The 16,498-nt window shown below is 51.3% G+C and overlaps 1 protein-coding gene across 4 annotated transcripts in view; it reads left to right on the top strand.

The window, feature by feature from the left end:
* The window catches only part of HERC2 (HECT and RLD domain containing E3 ubiquitin protein ligase 2), a 217,205-nt gene extending 203,720 nt beyond the window's left edge, over positions 1–13,485 (top strand). For 3 of the 4 annotated variants that reach the window (XM_029083306.1, XM_029083302.2, XM_029083304.2), the window contains exons 86-93: positions 2,211–2,294; positions 4,335–4,476; positions 4,810–5,004; positions 5,654–5,766; positions 6,843–7,033; positions 8,444–8,549; positions 9,208–9,420; positions 12,443–12,715. In XM_029083306.1, coding sequence (XP_028939139.1) covers positions 2,211–2,294; positions 4,335–4,476; positions 4,810–5,004; positions 5,654–5,766; positions 6,843–7,033; positions 8,444–8,549; positions 9,208–9,420; positions 12,443–12,715 — 1,317 coding nt within the window. Of the gene's footprint in view, positions 1–2,210; positions 2,295–4,334; positions 4,477–4,809; positions 5,005–5,653; positions 5,767–6,842; positions 7,034–8,443; positions 8,550–9,207; positions 9,421–12,442 lie in introns of all 4 variants that reach the window. The other variant, XM_029083305.1, reaches the window with a different exon arrangement.
* Positions 13,486–16,498: the final 3,013 nt, after the last annotated feature.

Here is a 16,498-nt window from a genome sequence, read left to right as displayed (position 1 = left end):
AGCACCTTCCTTAACTGGGCAAGTAGGCAAGAAGCAGCTGGAAAAAAGGGAGAGTCATTTTACTCTGAAGCAGTGCCGTCTGTGCTGAGAGAGAATATGACTGAGAGGAGGGAATACAATGGAGGAGCGAGAGGGAAGGGAAGTAGACTTGGAAAGCTGATTTTATTGGGGGGGGTACGGAGGTAGGAAGGAGATACAGCCAAGTTCATTAAAATTCTTTTCCACAGTGTGCTTTCTTAGGCTATGGGAAAGTGCTAATTTGAAAGATACATTTAAAAGAATGAATGGATGATTAGCCAGAGACCAGATTTTCATTTGTTTTACTGCTTCACGTGCCTCAGTATCTTCCAGGGATGCCAATTTGTGTTCATTTTGAGTTCTGAATGCAGAAGCAAAGCTGGACAGGGCTTTGAGAAAGCAAGGCCCAGGTTGGGAGGGAGGAGATGAATGGGAAGCTCCCCTCTCCTTAAAGAACCCTCCCTTGACCCCACGGCTCCCTCCAATTATCGCCCCATCTCCCCCCATCATTCATCTCCAAATCCCTTGAGCGAGTTGTCTATGCTCAGTGTCTCATATTGCTCTCCTCCAATTCTCAGCTTGAATCCCCTCCGATCTGTCTTCCGTCCACTTTACTCCACAGAAACCCCTCTCTCAGAGGTCACCAATGATCTCCTTGCCAAATCCAACGGCCTCTACTTCATCCTAATCCTCACTGACCTCTCAGCTGCCTTTGACACTGGACCACCCCCTTTTCCTGGAAACATTATTCAATCTTGGCTTCACCGACTTTGTCCTCTCCTGGTTCTCCTCGTATCTCTGGCCATTCATTCTCAGTCTTCTTCGTGAGCTCCTCCTCTGCCTCCCACCCCCTAACCGTGGGTGTCCCACAAGGTTCAGTTCTGGGACCCCTTCTTTTCTCCATCTGCTCCCATGACTTCAAATACCACCTCTGTGTAGACGATACCTAAATCTCCAGCCTTGATCTCTTTTCCTCCCTGTACTTGCATTTCCTCCTGCCTTCAAGACATCTCTACCTGGATGACCTTCCCTTCATCTCAAGCTTAACGTGTCCAAAATAGAACTCCTATCTTCGTACCCAAACCCGACCCTCCCCCTAACTTTCCCATCATTGTAGACGGCACCATCATCCTTCCTGTCTCACATGTCCATAACCTTGGCATTATCCTTGACTCCGCTCTCTCATTCAACCCGCATATCCAATCCGTCAGTAAATCCTGTCAGAATCACCTTCACAAAATCTGCCCTTTCCTCTCCGTCCACACTGTTCCCACGTTAATACAATCACTCCTCCTATCCCACCTGGATTACTGCATCAACCTCCTTGCTGACCTCCCAGCCTCCTCTCTCTCCCCACTCCAGTCCATGCTTCACTCTGCAGTCCAGAGCATTTATCTACAACTACATTCAAGACATGTCTCCCTACGTGTCAAAAAACTCCAGTGGTTGCCCGTCCACCTGCGCATCAAACACAAACTCCTCCACTCGATTTAAAGCACTTAATCACCGTGCCCTCTCCTATCCCACCTCGCTACTCTCCACTACAACCCAGCCCGCACACTTCACTCCTACTAATAACTTTCTCACTGTACCTTGATCTCGTATGTCTCACTGCTGACACCTTGCCCACATCCTGCCTCTGGCCTACAACACCTTTGGTCCTTGAATCTGACAGATTTGAGTCTCTCCCCCTCTTCAAAGCCTTATATTGAAGGCACATCTCCTCCAAGAGGCCTTCCCTGACTAAGCCCCCTTTCCTTTTCTCCCTTCTGCGTTACCTGACCTCTGTCCCCTTCACTCCACAGAAACCGCCCTCTCAGAGCTCACCAATGATCTCCTTCTTGCCACATCCTACAGCCTCTACTCCATCCTGGCTCGCAGTCTAAGGGGGAAGAGAACGGGAATTTAGTCTCCAGTTTACAGTTCAGGAAACTGAGGCACAGAGAAGTCAAGTCACACAGAAGACAAGTGGCAGAACCAGGATTAGAACCCAAGTCACCCGACTCCCCATCCTATGCTCTTTCCGTTAGGCCACACTGTTTAGGCACTCACGCATACATCCATCTGTGCCTTCAACCCAAATCAAGTCCAGGTTGTTGAACCATTTTCCCCTCAGAGTTCAAAATATAGCAAATGGATACGTGGGCAATGTGTTCATTCTAATTCTTCTTTATTTTGCCTCTCTCTCTTAGGAGGCAGCTTTCCGCAAAGTCGTTCAGGCCACCATGGTGAGAGATCGTCAGCATGGGCCGGTAGTGGAGCTGAACCGAATACAGGTACCTGAGCTGTGGCTTCATCTGCAGGGGGCCCGGCTCACTGGTTAGGAGCCGGGACGTCCGGGAGCCCCCAGTGAGGAGGATTGTGATCCACCCCCAGCCCCCTCCCACAGACACTGGGCCCGAACCACGGGCTGCTAATCCTGCCCCACTATTGGGGGCACAGGACTGCTGCATCTGGGCTTCACCTTGGGGGTATAAGGGGGTCTCCTGCCCACATAATCGGCTGTCGTTTCCATGACTCTCCCTGGTGGTGGGGCAAGCGCATGAGGGAGGGGGACAGAGGTCAAGGTCTGCCTGCCACCAACTGTGGTCTGTAATGCTTTTTACGTTTCAAACTTAAGCGAAGCAGTTGGGCTATGCATTCTTTTGAAAAGGAAGCGTGGCACATGAAGAAAAAAATCTTTGTTTATTATCCTTTTGTATTAACACATGATTTTGACCCTGCTGTTGATTACATGACTAGAAACCTTTCCACATCTAACACTCGAGGGCATTTTGGATAAAGATGTGGAGCTCTTGTCTGTTGTTGGGCTGCCCATGTGATTGCAGTGATGGCAGCCGTTATGCCTCGTTTCTTCCTGCCCCCTGACGTTCGAGCCTTGACAATCCCGCCTTAGGCCAGGGAAGCTCTTTGCATAAGAATCTGCCCTATGGAATCACCGTGCGGTTTCAGGAAAGTTGACAAAGGAACTTTCTCTTATGCAATCGTTATATATTTATATCACTCTACAAGTAACAGTACATCGTTTAAAATTCTCAAAGGCAGATTTGTTCCGAGTAACCGTCTTCAATCGTTTTACGCCGTTGCCGATAAAGGTGCCCAATAATAGCATTTCAAAATGTTGTCTTCAGGTGTTGTAATGATGGAAGTAATAATAATATTTATTAAGGAAGGGCTTACGGTGTGCAGAGCATTGTACTCAGTGCTGGGAAAGAGTATGCAAATGGGACTTAGATGTCCACCAAGTGTTTTGCTGTGGATTCATTCACCTCCCCAACCCCCTTGGGAGATCGTCAGGCAGAAGGAGACGTCATCCTGCTTTCCTGAGATGGATAGTTAAGCTGAAATGAGCATGCTATTCCCCATTTGCAAACTCGAAAATTCATAGTTTTAGAAACGTATGGAAAGTACTGTAGGGGGATCCCGATGTCTTCCAGTCATTACCAAGTTAAATTAAATGTTGCCGTCCATTCCACTGCAGAAGATTTGGTATGGGAGGAATTGGCCGTTCCAAGGGCTTGCACCTCCACTTCTGGCAGAGAGAGGTTCCAGCACCACACTATAGGCCAGCCTGGGGCTTTGCTCAGTCAAGTCAGAGGGATTAATTTTGACTGGGGAACCAGAGAAGATTGGTACAGCCCAAGATCAGTCAATCGGTGGTGTTTATTAAGCGCTTACTAAGTACAGAGCACTGTACTAAGCATTTGGGAGAATACAACAGAATTGGCAGACAGGTTCACTGCCTGTAACAAACTCTCAGTGCAGAGGAGACAGACGTTAATATGGATGAAAGACATTAATATGAATCACTAGCAGAGGTTCAAGAGTCTTCTGGATCCAGCAAGGGAGGAGCTGGCAAGATGTGCCAGAGCAGCAGGGGGCCCAATTGACCCCCATTCAGGTAGTCGCTTCCTGCCCTTCCTTCCCCCCACCCGCCCAGCTGCCTCACATTCGCCCCCTCCACGGCATGATGGTCAGCGGGGAGATCCGGCTGGCGGGCCGACATCTGCTAAGTGCAAGGCCCCCAGGAGATGTGTAACAGAAGAGCCACGAGGTACTAGAGTCCCAGGATGCGTCACTGACCCAAGCTTCTTGGAGAAATTCAGGTGGTCCTAACCTTGGCCAAAGCATTCGAGGGACAAGCTGTTACCCAGTCCAGATAGTAAGTGGAGCAGATCAGGCCCCCGGGCCCATCCTAGTTTCTGGCCGTCATTGGCCGACTCCCCAGTCAGTGTGCAGAGAGAGGGTCGTTGCCGTTTCTTTGAGTCATCCACATCGTGACCGTGGTTGGTTAACCGTTTATGTTTTTCTTCTAGGTAAAGCGTTCAAGAAGTAAAGGAGGCTTGGCTGGTCCTGATGGGACGAAGTCTGTCTTTGGCCAGATGTGTGCTAAAATGAGTTCATTCAGCCCAGACAGTCTTCTCCTCCCTCACCGTGTGTGGAAAGTCAAGTTTGTTGGTACGAATCGAGCTGGGTTTCCTCTCAACACCTCCACCACCTTTCTCTCTTCCTACGTCCCTTTATAGTCTGTGTTTGAGACCTCAGAGAGCCAGGCAGAAGGGGAGTTGGAAACTGGTTCACGATGGGCCCCCTGTTCTCAATCCCTTCTCCATCCCAGGAGAGTTGTGGCTTGGGAAAATGAACCCAGTGGGATCGCTGTGATCCCCGTCTCCTCTGGCGTCTCTCTTTCGGTCGTGAGAAATCTCCTTTGAGATTCCCCCAGCTCTAATTTCAGAGTGCATCTCCTGCACATGAGTCTCTGCTGACATTGATTTTTCTCCTTCTAACAAGGGGAATCTGTGGATGACTGTGGGGGTGGTTACAGCGAGTCAATAGCAGAAATGTGTGAAGAACTCCAGAACGGGCTAACCCCACTTCTCATCGTGACTCCCAACGGAAGAGACGAATCTGGAGCCAATAGAGACTGCTTCCTGCTGAATCCAGCCGCCAGGTCGACCCTGCACACCAATATGTTCCGTTTCCTGGGTAGGTTTCTAACTCCTTCACATTACGCATTGCAGCTAAACCGGTCCCGGCCTTGGAAGATCTAGCAAGAATTTGCCACAGCTTTGTGCTCCCTATTTGGTAAGATAGGTTCAGAAGCCTAGTTCGGGAATAGCTTCCTCCATATTACAACAGGGTTTTTGTTGTTTCTGATTTTGTTTTGCATTTTGCTGGTCCACAACAATCCCAAGATTAAACACTATTGTGTCAGAGCCAGTGGCTAGAATTTCAAAATGTATTTTAAGGTTCCAGTTGGGATATTGGAAGTCAGAAGCTAATACTACTGTTCCAGCCTAATACTGAGAGAGAATCGGGTTAAGCATTGGCAGTTTTCCCCAGGATTTGCTCCTCAATGGTTACTGATTTCAACTCCCAGTGGCAAGATTGAGATCTTTTGTAGGCCAGTTGAAAATCTTTGGTTTGAAGAACCCAGATGAGGGGGTCCATGTGCCACCCTGCTCCGTATGGATGGATTTTCCAGCACCCAGTGAAGGTGCCTCAGTGCCAGTGAGGACGGTGGGTTCACTGTGGAACTTTAACCGTTAGACCGTTGACCTTTCAAGCCTGAGGGTATGGGCTCCATATTGTAAATGCCTCCTCATTCCCCGCGTGCTTTCTTTTTGCCCGGCAGGAGTGCTACTGGGCGTCGCTATCCGAACAGGCAGCCCACTCAGCCTCAGCCTGGCAGAACCGGTTTGGAAGCAGCTTGCGGGGCTGAATCTCACCATTGCTGATCTTAGTGAGGTAAGCAGGCCAGAGCCCTGATTGTCAGGGCACTGTCTGCGTGGAGAAGGGGAGCAAGGAGCTCAGTGAACCGAAGCCAGGGTGCCAAGCGATTCCCTCACGGGCCTGAAAATGCTGACTGGTTTCCCTCGCAGGCTTAAGGGGGCTAACCAGTTACCTCCTAGGGCTCTGGACTAGAAACCAATTTGGAACCTCTGTGCCAGAGGGTCTTGACTTCCAGGTATTAAAAAGTGTTGGAGAGCCATTGAGTGTATTCTACTCCTTGCCCACTCCTGTTTTGAAATACAGGCTTATCCCCCTATTCTGAACAACCTCAGGACATGAAATCTGGCGCTGCGTCACGCACTAAATCCTGGCACAGCCTAGGATCCGTGAGCCCCGTCCGACGGTGAGCCCGGTTGTTGCAGGGAAGACAGTTCCCTCTCACCTCTTCCTCCCCGTTCCCTGCCACTTGCAAATCAGCATATCACCGGCGTATCACCTCTTTAGCAGGAATAGAAGGGACAGAGGTCTCTTCTCTCCCACCCTGGTTCTGGGCTGCGTTCAGCCGAAGAGAGAGGATAACAGTTCAGCCTCTCTCTTCCCTACCCCCAACTGCTTCCCACTCATTAACTGCAACCATGCCACTCCATCTTTCCCGCCCCAATGCCGGGCTGCATTTGGTGAGAGGAAAGAAGGGGGGAAAGGGCGAGGCAACGGGCTGGGCAGTTGCCGCCCGTCAGCACAGTTGTAAGGATTTGGTCGTTGTGATGGGATTGGCTTTGGAATAGGAAACCTGACTCATCACCTCTAACTCTACGAGGAAGTGGATCCCCACAGTTGGCTCACATTTTTGAGGAATATACTGCCTGTGGGGATACGCTTCTATTGCTTTTGCCTTTGTGGTTGGGTCACTGTCTACATTGCTCTCACAGACCTGGGCATTTCTCCCAAGTTAATCCACTGATTGATAAAGGGAGAGAATCCTTCCCCTGCCCCTTCTCTCCCCCAACTCATTAATGGCGGCAAATTGCAAAGGGTTGATGTTTACTAGCAAGCAAGGCTGAGAAATCTGACGTATTGTTTTCTCGCAAAAGGTTGATAAAGACTTCATCCCCGGGCTCATGTACATTCGTGACAACGAAGCCACCGCCGAGGAGTTTGAAGCCATGAGTCTACCCTTCACTGTGCCGAGTGCCAGTGGCCAGGATATCCAGCTGAGCTCCAAACACACCCACATCACCTTGGAGAGCCGGGCTGAATACGTCCGCCTGGCGATGAATTACCGGTGTGTAGAGAACTTGGTCTAGGGTTTCCAGTGTCAAGGTGGGGATGGTGGAGAGCCTTTTTGCCCATTTGGGAGACCCAGTGGTTGGGGTGGCTGGGTTCTCCCTTCTTCCAAGGTTGGCCAGCCCAGCCCTCGGGGTTTGTCCTGGAGCTGCTGCTCTGGGATTCAGTAGCGGCTGATTGTTCGTGTGAGGTAAGTCTCCTAGCTGAATCCGGGCCCGGGAGGACCAAAGCCCATTAGCCCATCAACAGATGCCTTCATTCGGCCAAGGATTTAACCTCCTTAGCGGTTGATGTGATGATGAGCGGGGACCTTTGAGAAGGCCTAATTTCTCTTTTTTGGCCTGTGAATTTGGGATTCATTCTCTCATTCAGTCGTATTTATTGAATGCTCACTATACTAAGTGCCTGGAAAGTACAGTTTGGGAACAAATAGAGACAATCCCTACCCGACAACGATCTGTTAGCGCTGAATTTAGCTCCCATCCTGATGCGCATTTGCAGGCTTCTAGACATCAAGGAGAAGTCAGCTTGGCCCAGTGGAAAGATGACAGGTCTGGGAGTCAGAGGACTTGGGTTGTAATCCCAGCTCAGCCACTTGTCTGCTTTGTGACCTTAGGCAAGTCACTCGCTTTCATTCATTCATTCAGTCGTATTCTTCGAGCGCTTACTGCGTGCAGAGCACTGTACTAAGCGCTCGGAATGTACAGTTCGGCAACAGATAGAGACAGTCCCTGCCCAACAACGGGCTGACAGTCTAAAAGGGGGAGTTGGGCCTCAGTTCCCTCGCCTTTAAAATGGGTTTAAGACTGTGAACCCCATGTGGGACATGGATTACATCCAACCTGACAAACTTGTGTCTACCCCAGCGATTAATACAGTGAAAAATAAAACCGAAGGAATGGTGAAAGCGGTTTTCAGTTCCTGTCATGGCGTTAATCCATATAAAAAGTCCAAAGCCTTTCTGTGGAGTTTCCCATTTTGGTGCTTGCTTTCTGGCTCCTTCAGAGGTTTGGGGTCGGTAACACCCACGTATTCAGTTGACTAAAGCACCTTTACAACAACGTCTCTTGGGTGCCATAGATTCTTCTGCTAAGGAACTGGGCCCTGCTCAGTAGCTCCTTCGGTTACTAGTTCCCAGATACCCAGAATTGTGACGTTTCAATCAGTCGGTTTTATTGGTGCACGTATTGTGTGCAGAGCAGTATACTGAGCACTTAATTTGGGGTGGAATGGGGGCTGTTGTAGGAGCCACCTTCGAAACTCTCTATGTTGTTAGCAGTCGGAAGAAATTCCTTCATTCAGTCGTATTTTTTGAGCGCTTACTCTGTGCAGAGCACTCTACTAAGCGCTTAGCACTGTACTGGTCTGGTGGCTTGGACCTCAGGGCTTTGGGTGCTCTTCTCCTCAGGCTTCACGAGTTTGACGAGCAAGTGGCCGCCGTGCGGGAAGGGATGGCCCGGGTGGCTCCAGTCCCTCTCCTTTCCCTGTTCACTGGCTACGAACTGGAAACGATGGTATGTCTGCCCCGGGTCCCCACACCCTAGGGTGGGCCTTGCTTACCCCTTAGCCCAATCTGGGCCGCACCGTGTCCCGTGGTGTTTAGAGGCGTTTGGGTTTGGACCGAATGGGGGTCAGCGGCTCTAACGAAGCAGAGGGCAAAGACTGCTTTTCCCATTTAGCTTTGTGGTCTCGGGGGGTCCTGGCCGGTATGAAATATCAGGAACTGCTCACAGGTTGAGAGGATCACGGATTCTTCGGGAGGGAGAAATGGTTGGGAAGAGGGGCCAGGCTTCCCCTCAGGAAGAGGGAGGGTAGGCCAGCTGTCTGCGGGGAGTGGGATTCTTGGGCCCCTGCGCTGCAAGGACGCCATGCTCAGGAAAAGGTGGACAGAGAAAGTTCCGTCCTACCCCGTTCACCACGGGACTCACTGCCTCAGACCGTGCCTTCATTCACACTCCCTCTCTGGGGCTGCCGTGTGCCTGGGAGCTTGGGCACGTGGCTCCCCTCCTTCCTTTCCTCCCTCCCTTCCTCCCTCCCAAGCTGGCACCAGCACAGGCTCCCCCAGACCAGGTGAAGAATCCCTCAGAGCCATTAAGGCTGAGTTTTAGTTCCAGAAAAGGAGGGGGGCGGATTTTCCATTCCTACTGACGGACTCGGTTGTGTTGCTCCCAGGTGTGCGGAAGCCCCGATATCCCACTTCACCTTCTGAAATCTGTGGCCACCTACAAGGGTATCGAGCCCACAGCCTCTCTGATCCAGTGGTTCTGGGACGTGATGGAATCCTTCTCCAACACCGAACGCTCCCTCTTCCTGCGCTTCGTGTGGGGCCGGACTCGACTCCCCCGGACGATTGCTGACTTCAGAGGCAGAGACTTCGTTATTCAGGTCAGGGCCGAAGGCTCAGGTCGGGGCTAGGGGCTGGGCGCCGGCCCGAGAGCATGCCTGGCCTACCGCTGAGCCGGCAATATGGGCCAAGCAGCTCCCTTCGTTCCCCCCGACGGTCGGTCCGGCAGCGATGTTTATTGAGAGGACCCCGGGAGCCAAAGACATGACCCCTGTCCTTAGAGGCGTCTTCCTGGGGAAAACATGAAGATATTGATGATTTGCACTGAGGGAGGGTAGGAGGAACACTAGGGCATGAGCATGTCGGAATGAAATAGCCGATTAAATGCTTGGATGCACCGTACCTTGAATATGTATGTACGAGTGCTGAGAGCAGGTGTGCATGTGTTATCTGCCAAGCATGCCAAGATGGGGAGAGCGGAGGTCTGGCAAATTGAAAAGGGGAGAGAATTCCAGGCCGGAGGAACAATGGGGAGAGAGGCAAAAGCAAAATTAGGTGGTGAGTTTGGGAAGTGCCTTGGGCTATCCTGGTTTGGATTTAAGCGAGCTAGTGATGGGGAAAGCTGATGAGGAGAATCGAAGCCATGGAAAGGAGTTTTGCTTTAAGTGGGAATAAATGGGCAGTAGTCGAAGGTGTTTGAGGAGCGGAGAAATGCACTTCGAGCAACGTTTTAAGAAGAATCTATCGAGCGCTTACCATGGGTTGGGCACTGTGGTCTGAGTCGGCGAAAGGGTGATGGGGGAGAGGCTTGAGGCTGAGAGAGCAATAAGAAGAATAATATAATTTTCGAACTGGGAGATGAAGAGAGCTTGAACCAGGATAATAATTCAGTGGGTAGGGAGGAAGGGTTGAATCTAGGAAACGCTGTGGAGGAAGAACTAGCAGGTGATTGAAGGTGAGAGCTGAAAATCTGCTTCCTTCTTCCTGGATGTAGATTTATTTAGTGTCTGTCTCCCCCATTAGATTCTAAACTCCTTGAGGGAAGTGGTCATGTTGATTTAACAGTACTCTGTGAAAGGTGCTCAGTAAAATTGATTGGGGAATCATATAATAATAATAATAATGTTGGTATTTGTTAAGCGCTTACTATGTGCAGAGCACTGTTCTAAGCGCTGGGGGAGATACAGGGTAATCAGGTCGTCCCACGTGAGGCTCACAGTTAATCCCCATTTTACAGATGAGGGAACTGAGGCACCGTGAAGTGAAGCGACTTGCCCAAAGTCACACAGCTGCCAAGTGGCAGAGCCGGGATTCGAACCCATGACCTCTGACTCCCAAGCCTGGGCTCTTTCCACTGAGCCACGCTGAGTCATATGCCCCCGGGGCTGCTGGCTTTTTGGGTGGAGAGGATAGCGCTGTTGATGACATAAAGGGAGAGCTCATGGGGTGCAGTGTGTCTGGGAGGGAAGATAAGTAGGAAGAAAATAGTGGTATTTGTTAAGCGCTTACTATGTGCAAACCACTGTACTAAGCGCTGGAGGATACAAGCTGATCAAGTTGTCCCACATGGGGCTCACAGTTTTAATCCCCATTTTCCAGATGAGGAGACTGAGGCCCAGAGAAGTGAAGTGACTTGCTCACAGTCACCCAGCTGGCAAGCGGCGGAGCCGGGTTAGAACCCACGACCTCTGACTCCCAAGCCTGGGCTCTCCAGACGCTGCTTCCTAAGAATCTTAGGATTCTTAGGAAGGTGAATCCTAAGAAATTTCTTTTCAAAAGTGGACTGTACCACTCTGCCGTGTACCACAGGTTGGGTTGGATCTGCCCGAGCCTCCGGGGCAGCTTCAGTGTCTGGGTCTTATCATTTCCCATCTGGCCCAACAAGGAAATGCTTGGAAACTTTGAGAATCCCGCCAGCTAGGGAAGCCCCTGGGCCCTGCTCCGCTGGACAGTTTCCCAGCAGACGTCTTCCCCTTCTGTCTTCCTAGATGCCTGGGCAGCTGGCCACCTCCAGGCCTTTTCCATGGTCATTGGCGGGGGAAGAACAGCTGGCGTGGAGAGTCTCCTAGGCAGATAATGGCCATTGGCTGTTAACATCTTGGGTCTCTATTCATGGGCCATTAAGCAGCCTGGCTTAGTGGCAAGAGCCCGGGCTTGGGAGTCAGAGGTCGTGGGTTCTAATCCCGTCTCCGCCGCTTGTCTGTTGTGTGACCTTGGGAAAGCCACTTCACTTCTCTGGGCCTCAGTTACCTCATCTGGAAAATGGAGATGAAGACCACGAGCCCCACGTGAGACAACCCGATTACGTTGGATCTACGCCAGCACTTAAAACGTGCTTGGCACATAGTAAGCGCTTAACAAATACCATCATTATGTGCTGAATAGACTCCTGGGTTGGGAGCAGGCTGGGACTTCTGCGTGGCCCTAACTTTTAGGTAATCCTAAACAGGGCCCCTCTCTTTCCTTCCTCTGGAATCAGGTTCTCTGGGTCGGTGTGAGGGCAAACACGGAACAATTGTACAGTCTAAAATATGACACAAGTCATTGGAAATGCACAGATCAATGGACTTATTTTAGTTTACCCAATCAGTCAGTCAATTGGTGGCATTTAGTGAGCTCATAGTTAATGTGAAGCTGTAGATTAAGTGTTTAGGACAACAGAAGCACAGCACACATTCCCGGCCCTTGAGGAGCTTGCAACCTAATGGAGGTGAGAGACAAAAATGATGTACAGATATTAGGATGATGGTTTTTTTTTTTAAAAAAAAAAAAGATATTGCAGGAGCCAGTTTTCACACATTAGCATGATTGAAATGAGCACTCTCTTTCACCCTTTAAAGATTTTCACTATTCTGCTCGCTGGCTGGTCCATTCATTGTCCCGTGACAGAGTTTTAGGGGAGAGTGGAGGAGGAAAAAATTCCCTTGAACCAGCTCTGAAATGGCTCACAGCCTTGAACTGATCGGGCCTCTTCCTCAAAGTGTGCTGCCGTAGTAAAGAGTTTGGGTGTTATGGTGACAGTTCTGCAGGGAGGTGGGAGGTTATTTTTCAAACGGTCGGCTTGTAGGAATCTTTGGCCAGGTTTAGTAAAATCGAACTAACCGGTGAATGCTTGGTCGACAGGTTTTGGACAAGTACAACCCTCCCGACCACTTTCTTCCCGAGTCGTACACGTGCTTCTTCCTGCTGAAGCTGCCCAGGTACTCCTGTAAGCAAGTGCTTGAGGAGAAACTGAAATATGCCATTCACTTTTGTAAGTCCATAGACACCGACGATTATGCCCGAATAGCGCTCACGGGAGAACCCGCGGCTGACGACAGCAGCGACGACTCGGATAACGAAGACGCGGATTCGTTTGCTTCGGATTCGACTCAGGACTATCTAACGGGACACTGAAGACACCCTTGGGCGCGCGCTTCCTCTTCCACCCCCCCGACACACTCCCACACTCGTACACATACATATACAAGGCCCTGGTGATGCCGCTCAGTTCCAAGACTGTTTGGAGAGAAGCGGCTGAGCTGATGTTCCAAGAGATATTAGTTTTCTGACCATGGGGGAGGGCCAGAGGCGTGTCGGTAATAAAACGACGACTTATAACCCCAAACTCTGCTGTGTTTGGACACTTTACATTCGTTTTGAGACCCAAGGGCCCCTCCCCACAGTGCTGCATTGCATTTAGACTTTTCATGTTTGCTCAAGTGCTGTAAATGTTTCGATAAGTAAGACAGTGCAGCGTCCAGAAAATAAGCCAGTGGAACCTTTTCGATCGTGGGTGCGATTGATTTTTCTTTTTTCCCTCACGTGGTGTTCTGTGCCTCTCCTTGATTGTATATTGGAAATACTGTGCAACGATTGAAGAGTATTATAAATATTTTAATTAACTCTATTAGCAGTTTGTTTATGAAAACTTTCTGAATCTTAAATTATCCATCTTTCCTGAAATTAGCGGAAAGCCTCATCCGGTTCCCAGTCCTTTCCCCGTGTGGATTTTTTTTTTTCCAGTTCATGCATTCTGGGTCTTCCGTGGCTACCTTTCTGGGACGAGCACCTGACTCCTATCGTGGAAAGTGTATTGTATCAAATTAATCTGTGCCATGTATATGCAGAAAAATATCATTCCCCCCTCTGAATAAACCTGTGTCGTTTCCCCCCGTCGCCCCCAACACCGGCCCAAGCGTGTTCCAGTGCTGCGCTCGGAGCATGCCGGCGGAGAGCCCATGGCCTCGGAGACAACCCGCCGGGAAGCCGGCGGGACCCGAAGGGAAGGGCTCACGGGAGGAGGCAGTTCCACTCCCTCGGGTCAGGGTCGCGACTCTGCCGATGAGCCTGAAACCGGTGTCCCCACATCCTTTGCCGTCCCTGGCCCCTCCTTCGGTACTGGGAGGATTCTGCGCCTCTAGGGAAGGGACAGCGAGGGAACGGGGGCACACTCTTAGCCAGGTGACTCCCTGGTTACGGAAGTGCCTTGGGCTGCAAGTCCATTTGTTCCCCGGATCTGCCGTGTGGTCACAGTCTCCCGGGATATGCCACTCAACTGAAATGCCAACCGTCATCTTGCCGGGAGCGCCTGTCAGATTGCCAAGAGCTGCTTCCTGGAGCGGCCCTGGTCTTCCTCGCTGCCCTCTGCTCTCATTACCGCTGCTATTTTACTCGGCTTGGGGCAGCCTCCGACAGATAGGGCCGCTCTGCGGGGCCCAGCTCGTCTGCCTCCGATTGATTCGGCCTGCCTCCTCCGAAGCGACCGGAGGGAGTTAGACGTCCTGCCCTCTGCCGCAGCCTCGCTCCAGCCCGTGAGTGGACGCCCTTGTCGGGATCAGGTTGGGAGAAGTGGTCAGGGGGAGCCCTCCCCTCCAGTGTCTCGACCCCGTGATGCCTGGGGGGCAGAAGTTTGAGGGGGAGGGGAGCCGAGGGCTGGAACCATGTGAATCAGGGAGCAAACTGGTTCTGATTAACCCTGGTGCAGACTGAAATCTTTTCCCTCTGGCCCATCTAAATCCTCAAGGAGTTCACCGCCCCCAGTGCTTCCTTTCTCACCCTCCCTGTCCCCACTGCTGGCATATCAGCAGCGACGGTAGTGAGATTCTCTTCCTACCGTGGATGTCCCCGTGAAGGGCAAGGCCGCCAATTGATCCGCGAGTCACTTGTGGCCCGGCCTCCCTTCACAGAGTCTCCCCACCCTCACCAAAACAGACACCCTGCAGGTGCCTGAAATGTGGAGGCAGGGGAGGGGAACCTTTTCTGTTTAGATAAATCATGCCACAGTTAAAGGAATGGTTGGGTTGAGTTCCTCTGAGTTAAGGTAATGGAGCATGTTCTGAGAGGGTTGAACATCAAAGCCTCTTTAGCCCTCTCTGGAGCCTTAATCCTGTTTCTCACTCTCACACACACACACACACACACACTCTCTCTCTCTCTCTCTCTCTCTCTCTCTCTCTCTCTCTCTCTCTCTCTCTCTCTCTCACAACTCCGGAAAGGGGGAAAGAGAGAATGGGTGGCCAGTTTTTACCTTCCCACTAGATCGAGTACCGTGCGAGGCACTGAAAAGGGACCGGTCAGTCCTCTAAAGCGTCAGGTGCCACTTGGCCCCCCAACAAGCCCATTAACCACTCCCTTGCACATGGCGGGAGCCACCCGCCTTCCTGACTTCCTGCCGCCTTGCGGGGAAGGGAGACCGCCCCCAGAGGGCTGGAAAAATGAGTCCAAGGGCGGGGAGGAATTCTGAGGAGGGAGCGCGTGGAAGGCATTAACATCTCCCCGGATACATCAGCTGCTCCCTCCAGTCATGCCGACAAGCCGGGTCTATCAGGGTAGGGGACCGGGGAAAGTAGCCACTGCCCAAGGAGTCCCGTTGTCCGAGAGAGAACCGGAAAAGATCTCCAAAGAGACTGCTGACGAGGTAGCGTTAAAACTACGTTAGCTCTCTGCTGCTTCTGGGTACCGGTCGATTTGTTTCACGCTTGTCCTCAGACATGAGCTTGCTGTTTTGTAAACCGTGGTGATTTTGGCAGTGGAATCACAGGAGAGAAAGTCCAGATGGCACAGAACAGCCAGGGGCCTGACTAAATGACCTTTCAGGATCCTTGCCGGTTCTATTCATTTCCTAGAGTCTTTGCCGGCTAAAGTCCACTTGGTGTGAGAGTGCTGAGTGAAATTGGTTCAATATCCAGGAGTGTAACTCACACCTGGAACTGAATCCGTTCCATCCCTGAGCCCTTCGGGAAAATCCTGGCCCTGGCCAGTGGGCCCTGAAGGAGGGAGACTCCTGCGGGTAGGAGGCTGAGGGAGGGTGTGCCCGGTAGGGAAGAAGCTGATCTAAAGTGGGATCCTGGGGAGGCAATCCGGTCTTTTCCCTGATGATGGATCCTTCCGAGATCTGGGGCCTGAGGATTCAACTCTGTCCAACCAGGCTTGTCCCTTAACCGCTGCCTCAGTGACAGATGTGTCACGGTCCTTCTTGGTTTGGTTTCCACTTTAATAATAATTAGGGAATTTGTGAAGCCCTGTGGGCCGAGCATGGTGCTAAGTGAGAGTGCAGAAGCAAGGTCACGTGGCCGACCGGCCGCCCCCCATGTACGGCCGTTTGGTTGGAGGGATGCTCGGCTGTGCCCTTGGATTTAGGAGAAATTCTGATGGTGTTAATGCTGAGGTTGATCTGTTGGTCTCATCCCCCAAGTCTCTCTGCTCCTTCCCCATTGCAGTGGGAAATATCCCCCTCTGGCAGATTTGGCAAGCTGTGGCTCTCAAGTCTTATCGGGCTCTCCTTGGAATAATGATAACTTCATTAATAATACTTTTAATAATAATGTGACATTTACTAAGCACTTACGATGTCCCAAGCACCGTCCTAAGCGCTAAATACAAGATAATCAAATCGGACCCAATCCCCGTCCCACTTGGGGTCCGCAGTCTAAGTAGGAGGGAGACAGGTATTGAACCCCCATCATACAGGTGAGAAAACTGAGGCCCGGAGAAGTTAAGGTGACTGCTCCCGAGGTCACCCGGTGGGAAAATGGCAGAGCTGGGATTTGAACTCAGCTCCTCTGAGCCCCAGGCTCGTGCTCTTTCTACTAAGGCGAGTTGCTCTTCTAGTCAAATGTGGTTCTCGATCAGGGTGCTGGACCGGGGCAGGAGTCGGGGGGAGTTGACCGCCGTCTCATCCTACCTAAAAGTCGAAGC

The sequence above is a fragment of the Ornithorhynchus anatinus genome, chromosome 18, assembly GCF_004115215.2.
Source record: "Ornithorhynchus anatinus isolate Pmale09 chromosome 18, mOrnAna1.pri.v4, whole genome shotgun sequence".
Lineage (NCBI taxonomy): Eukaryota > Metazoa > Chordata > Mammalia > Monotremata > Ornithorhynchidae > Ornithorhynchus > Ornithorhynchus anatinus.
Note: the sequence above shows the minus strand (reverse complement) of the source record. Positions and strands in the feature narration are given on the sequence as shown.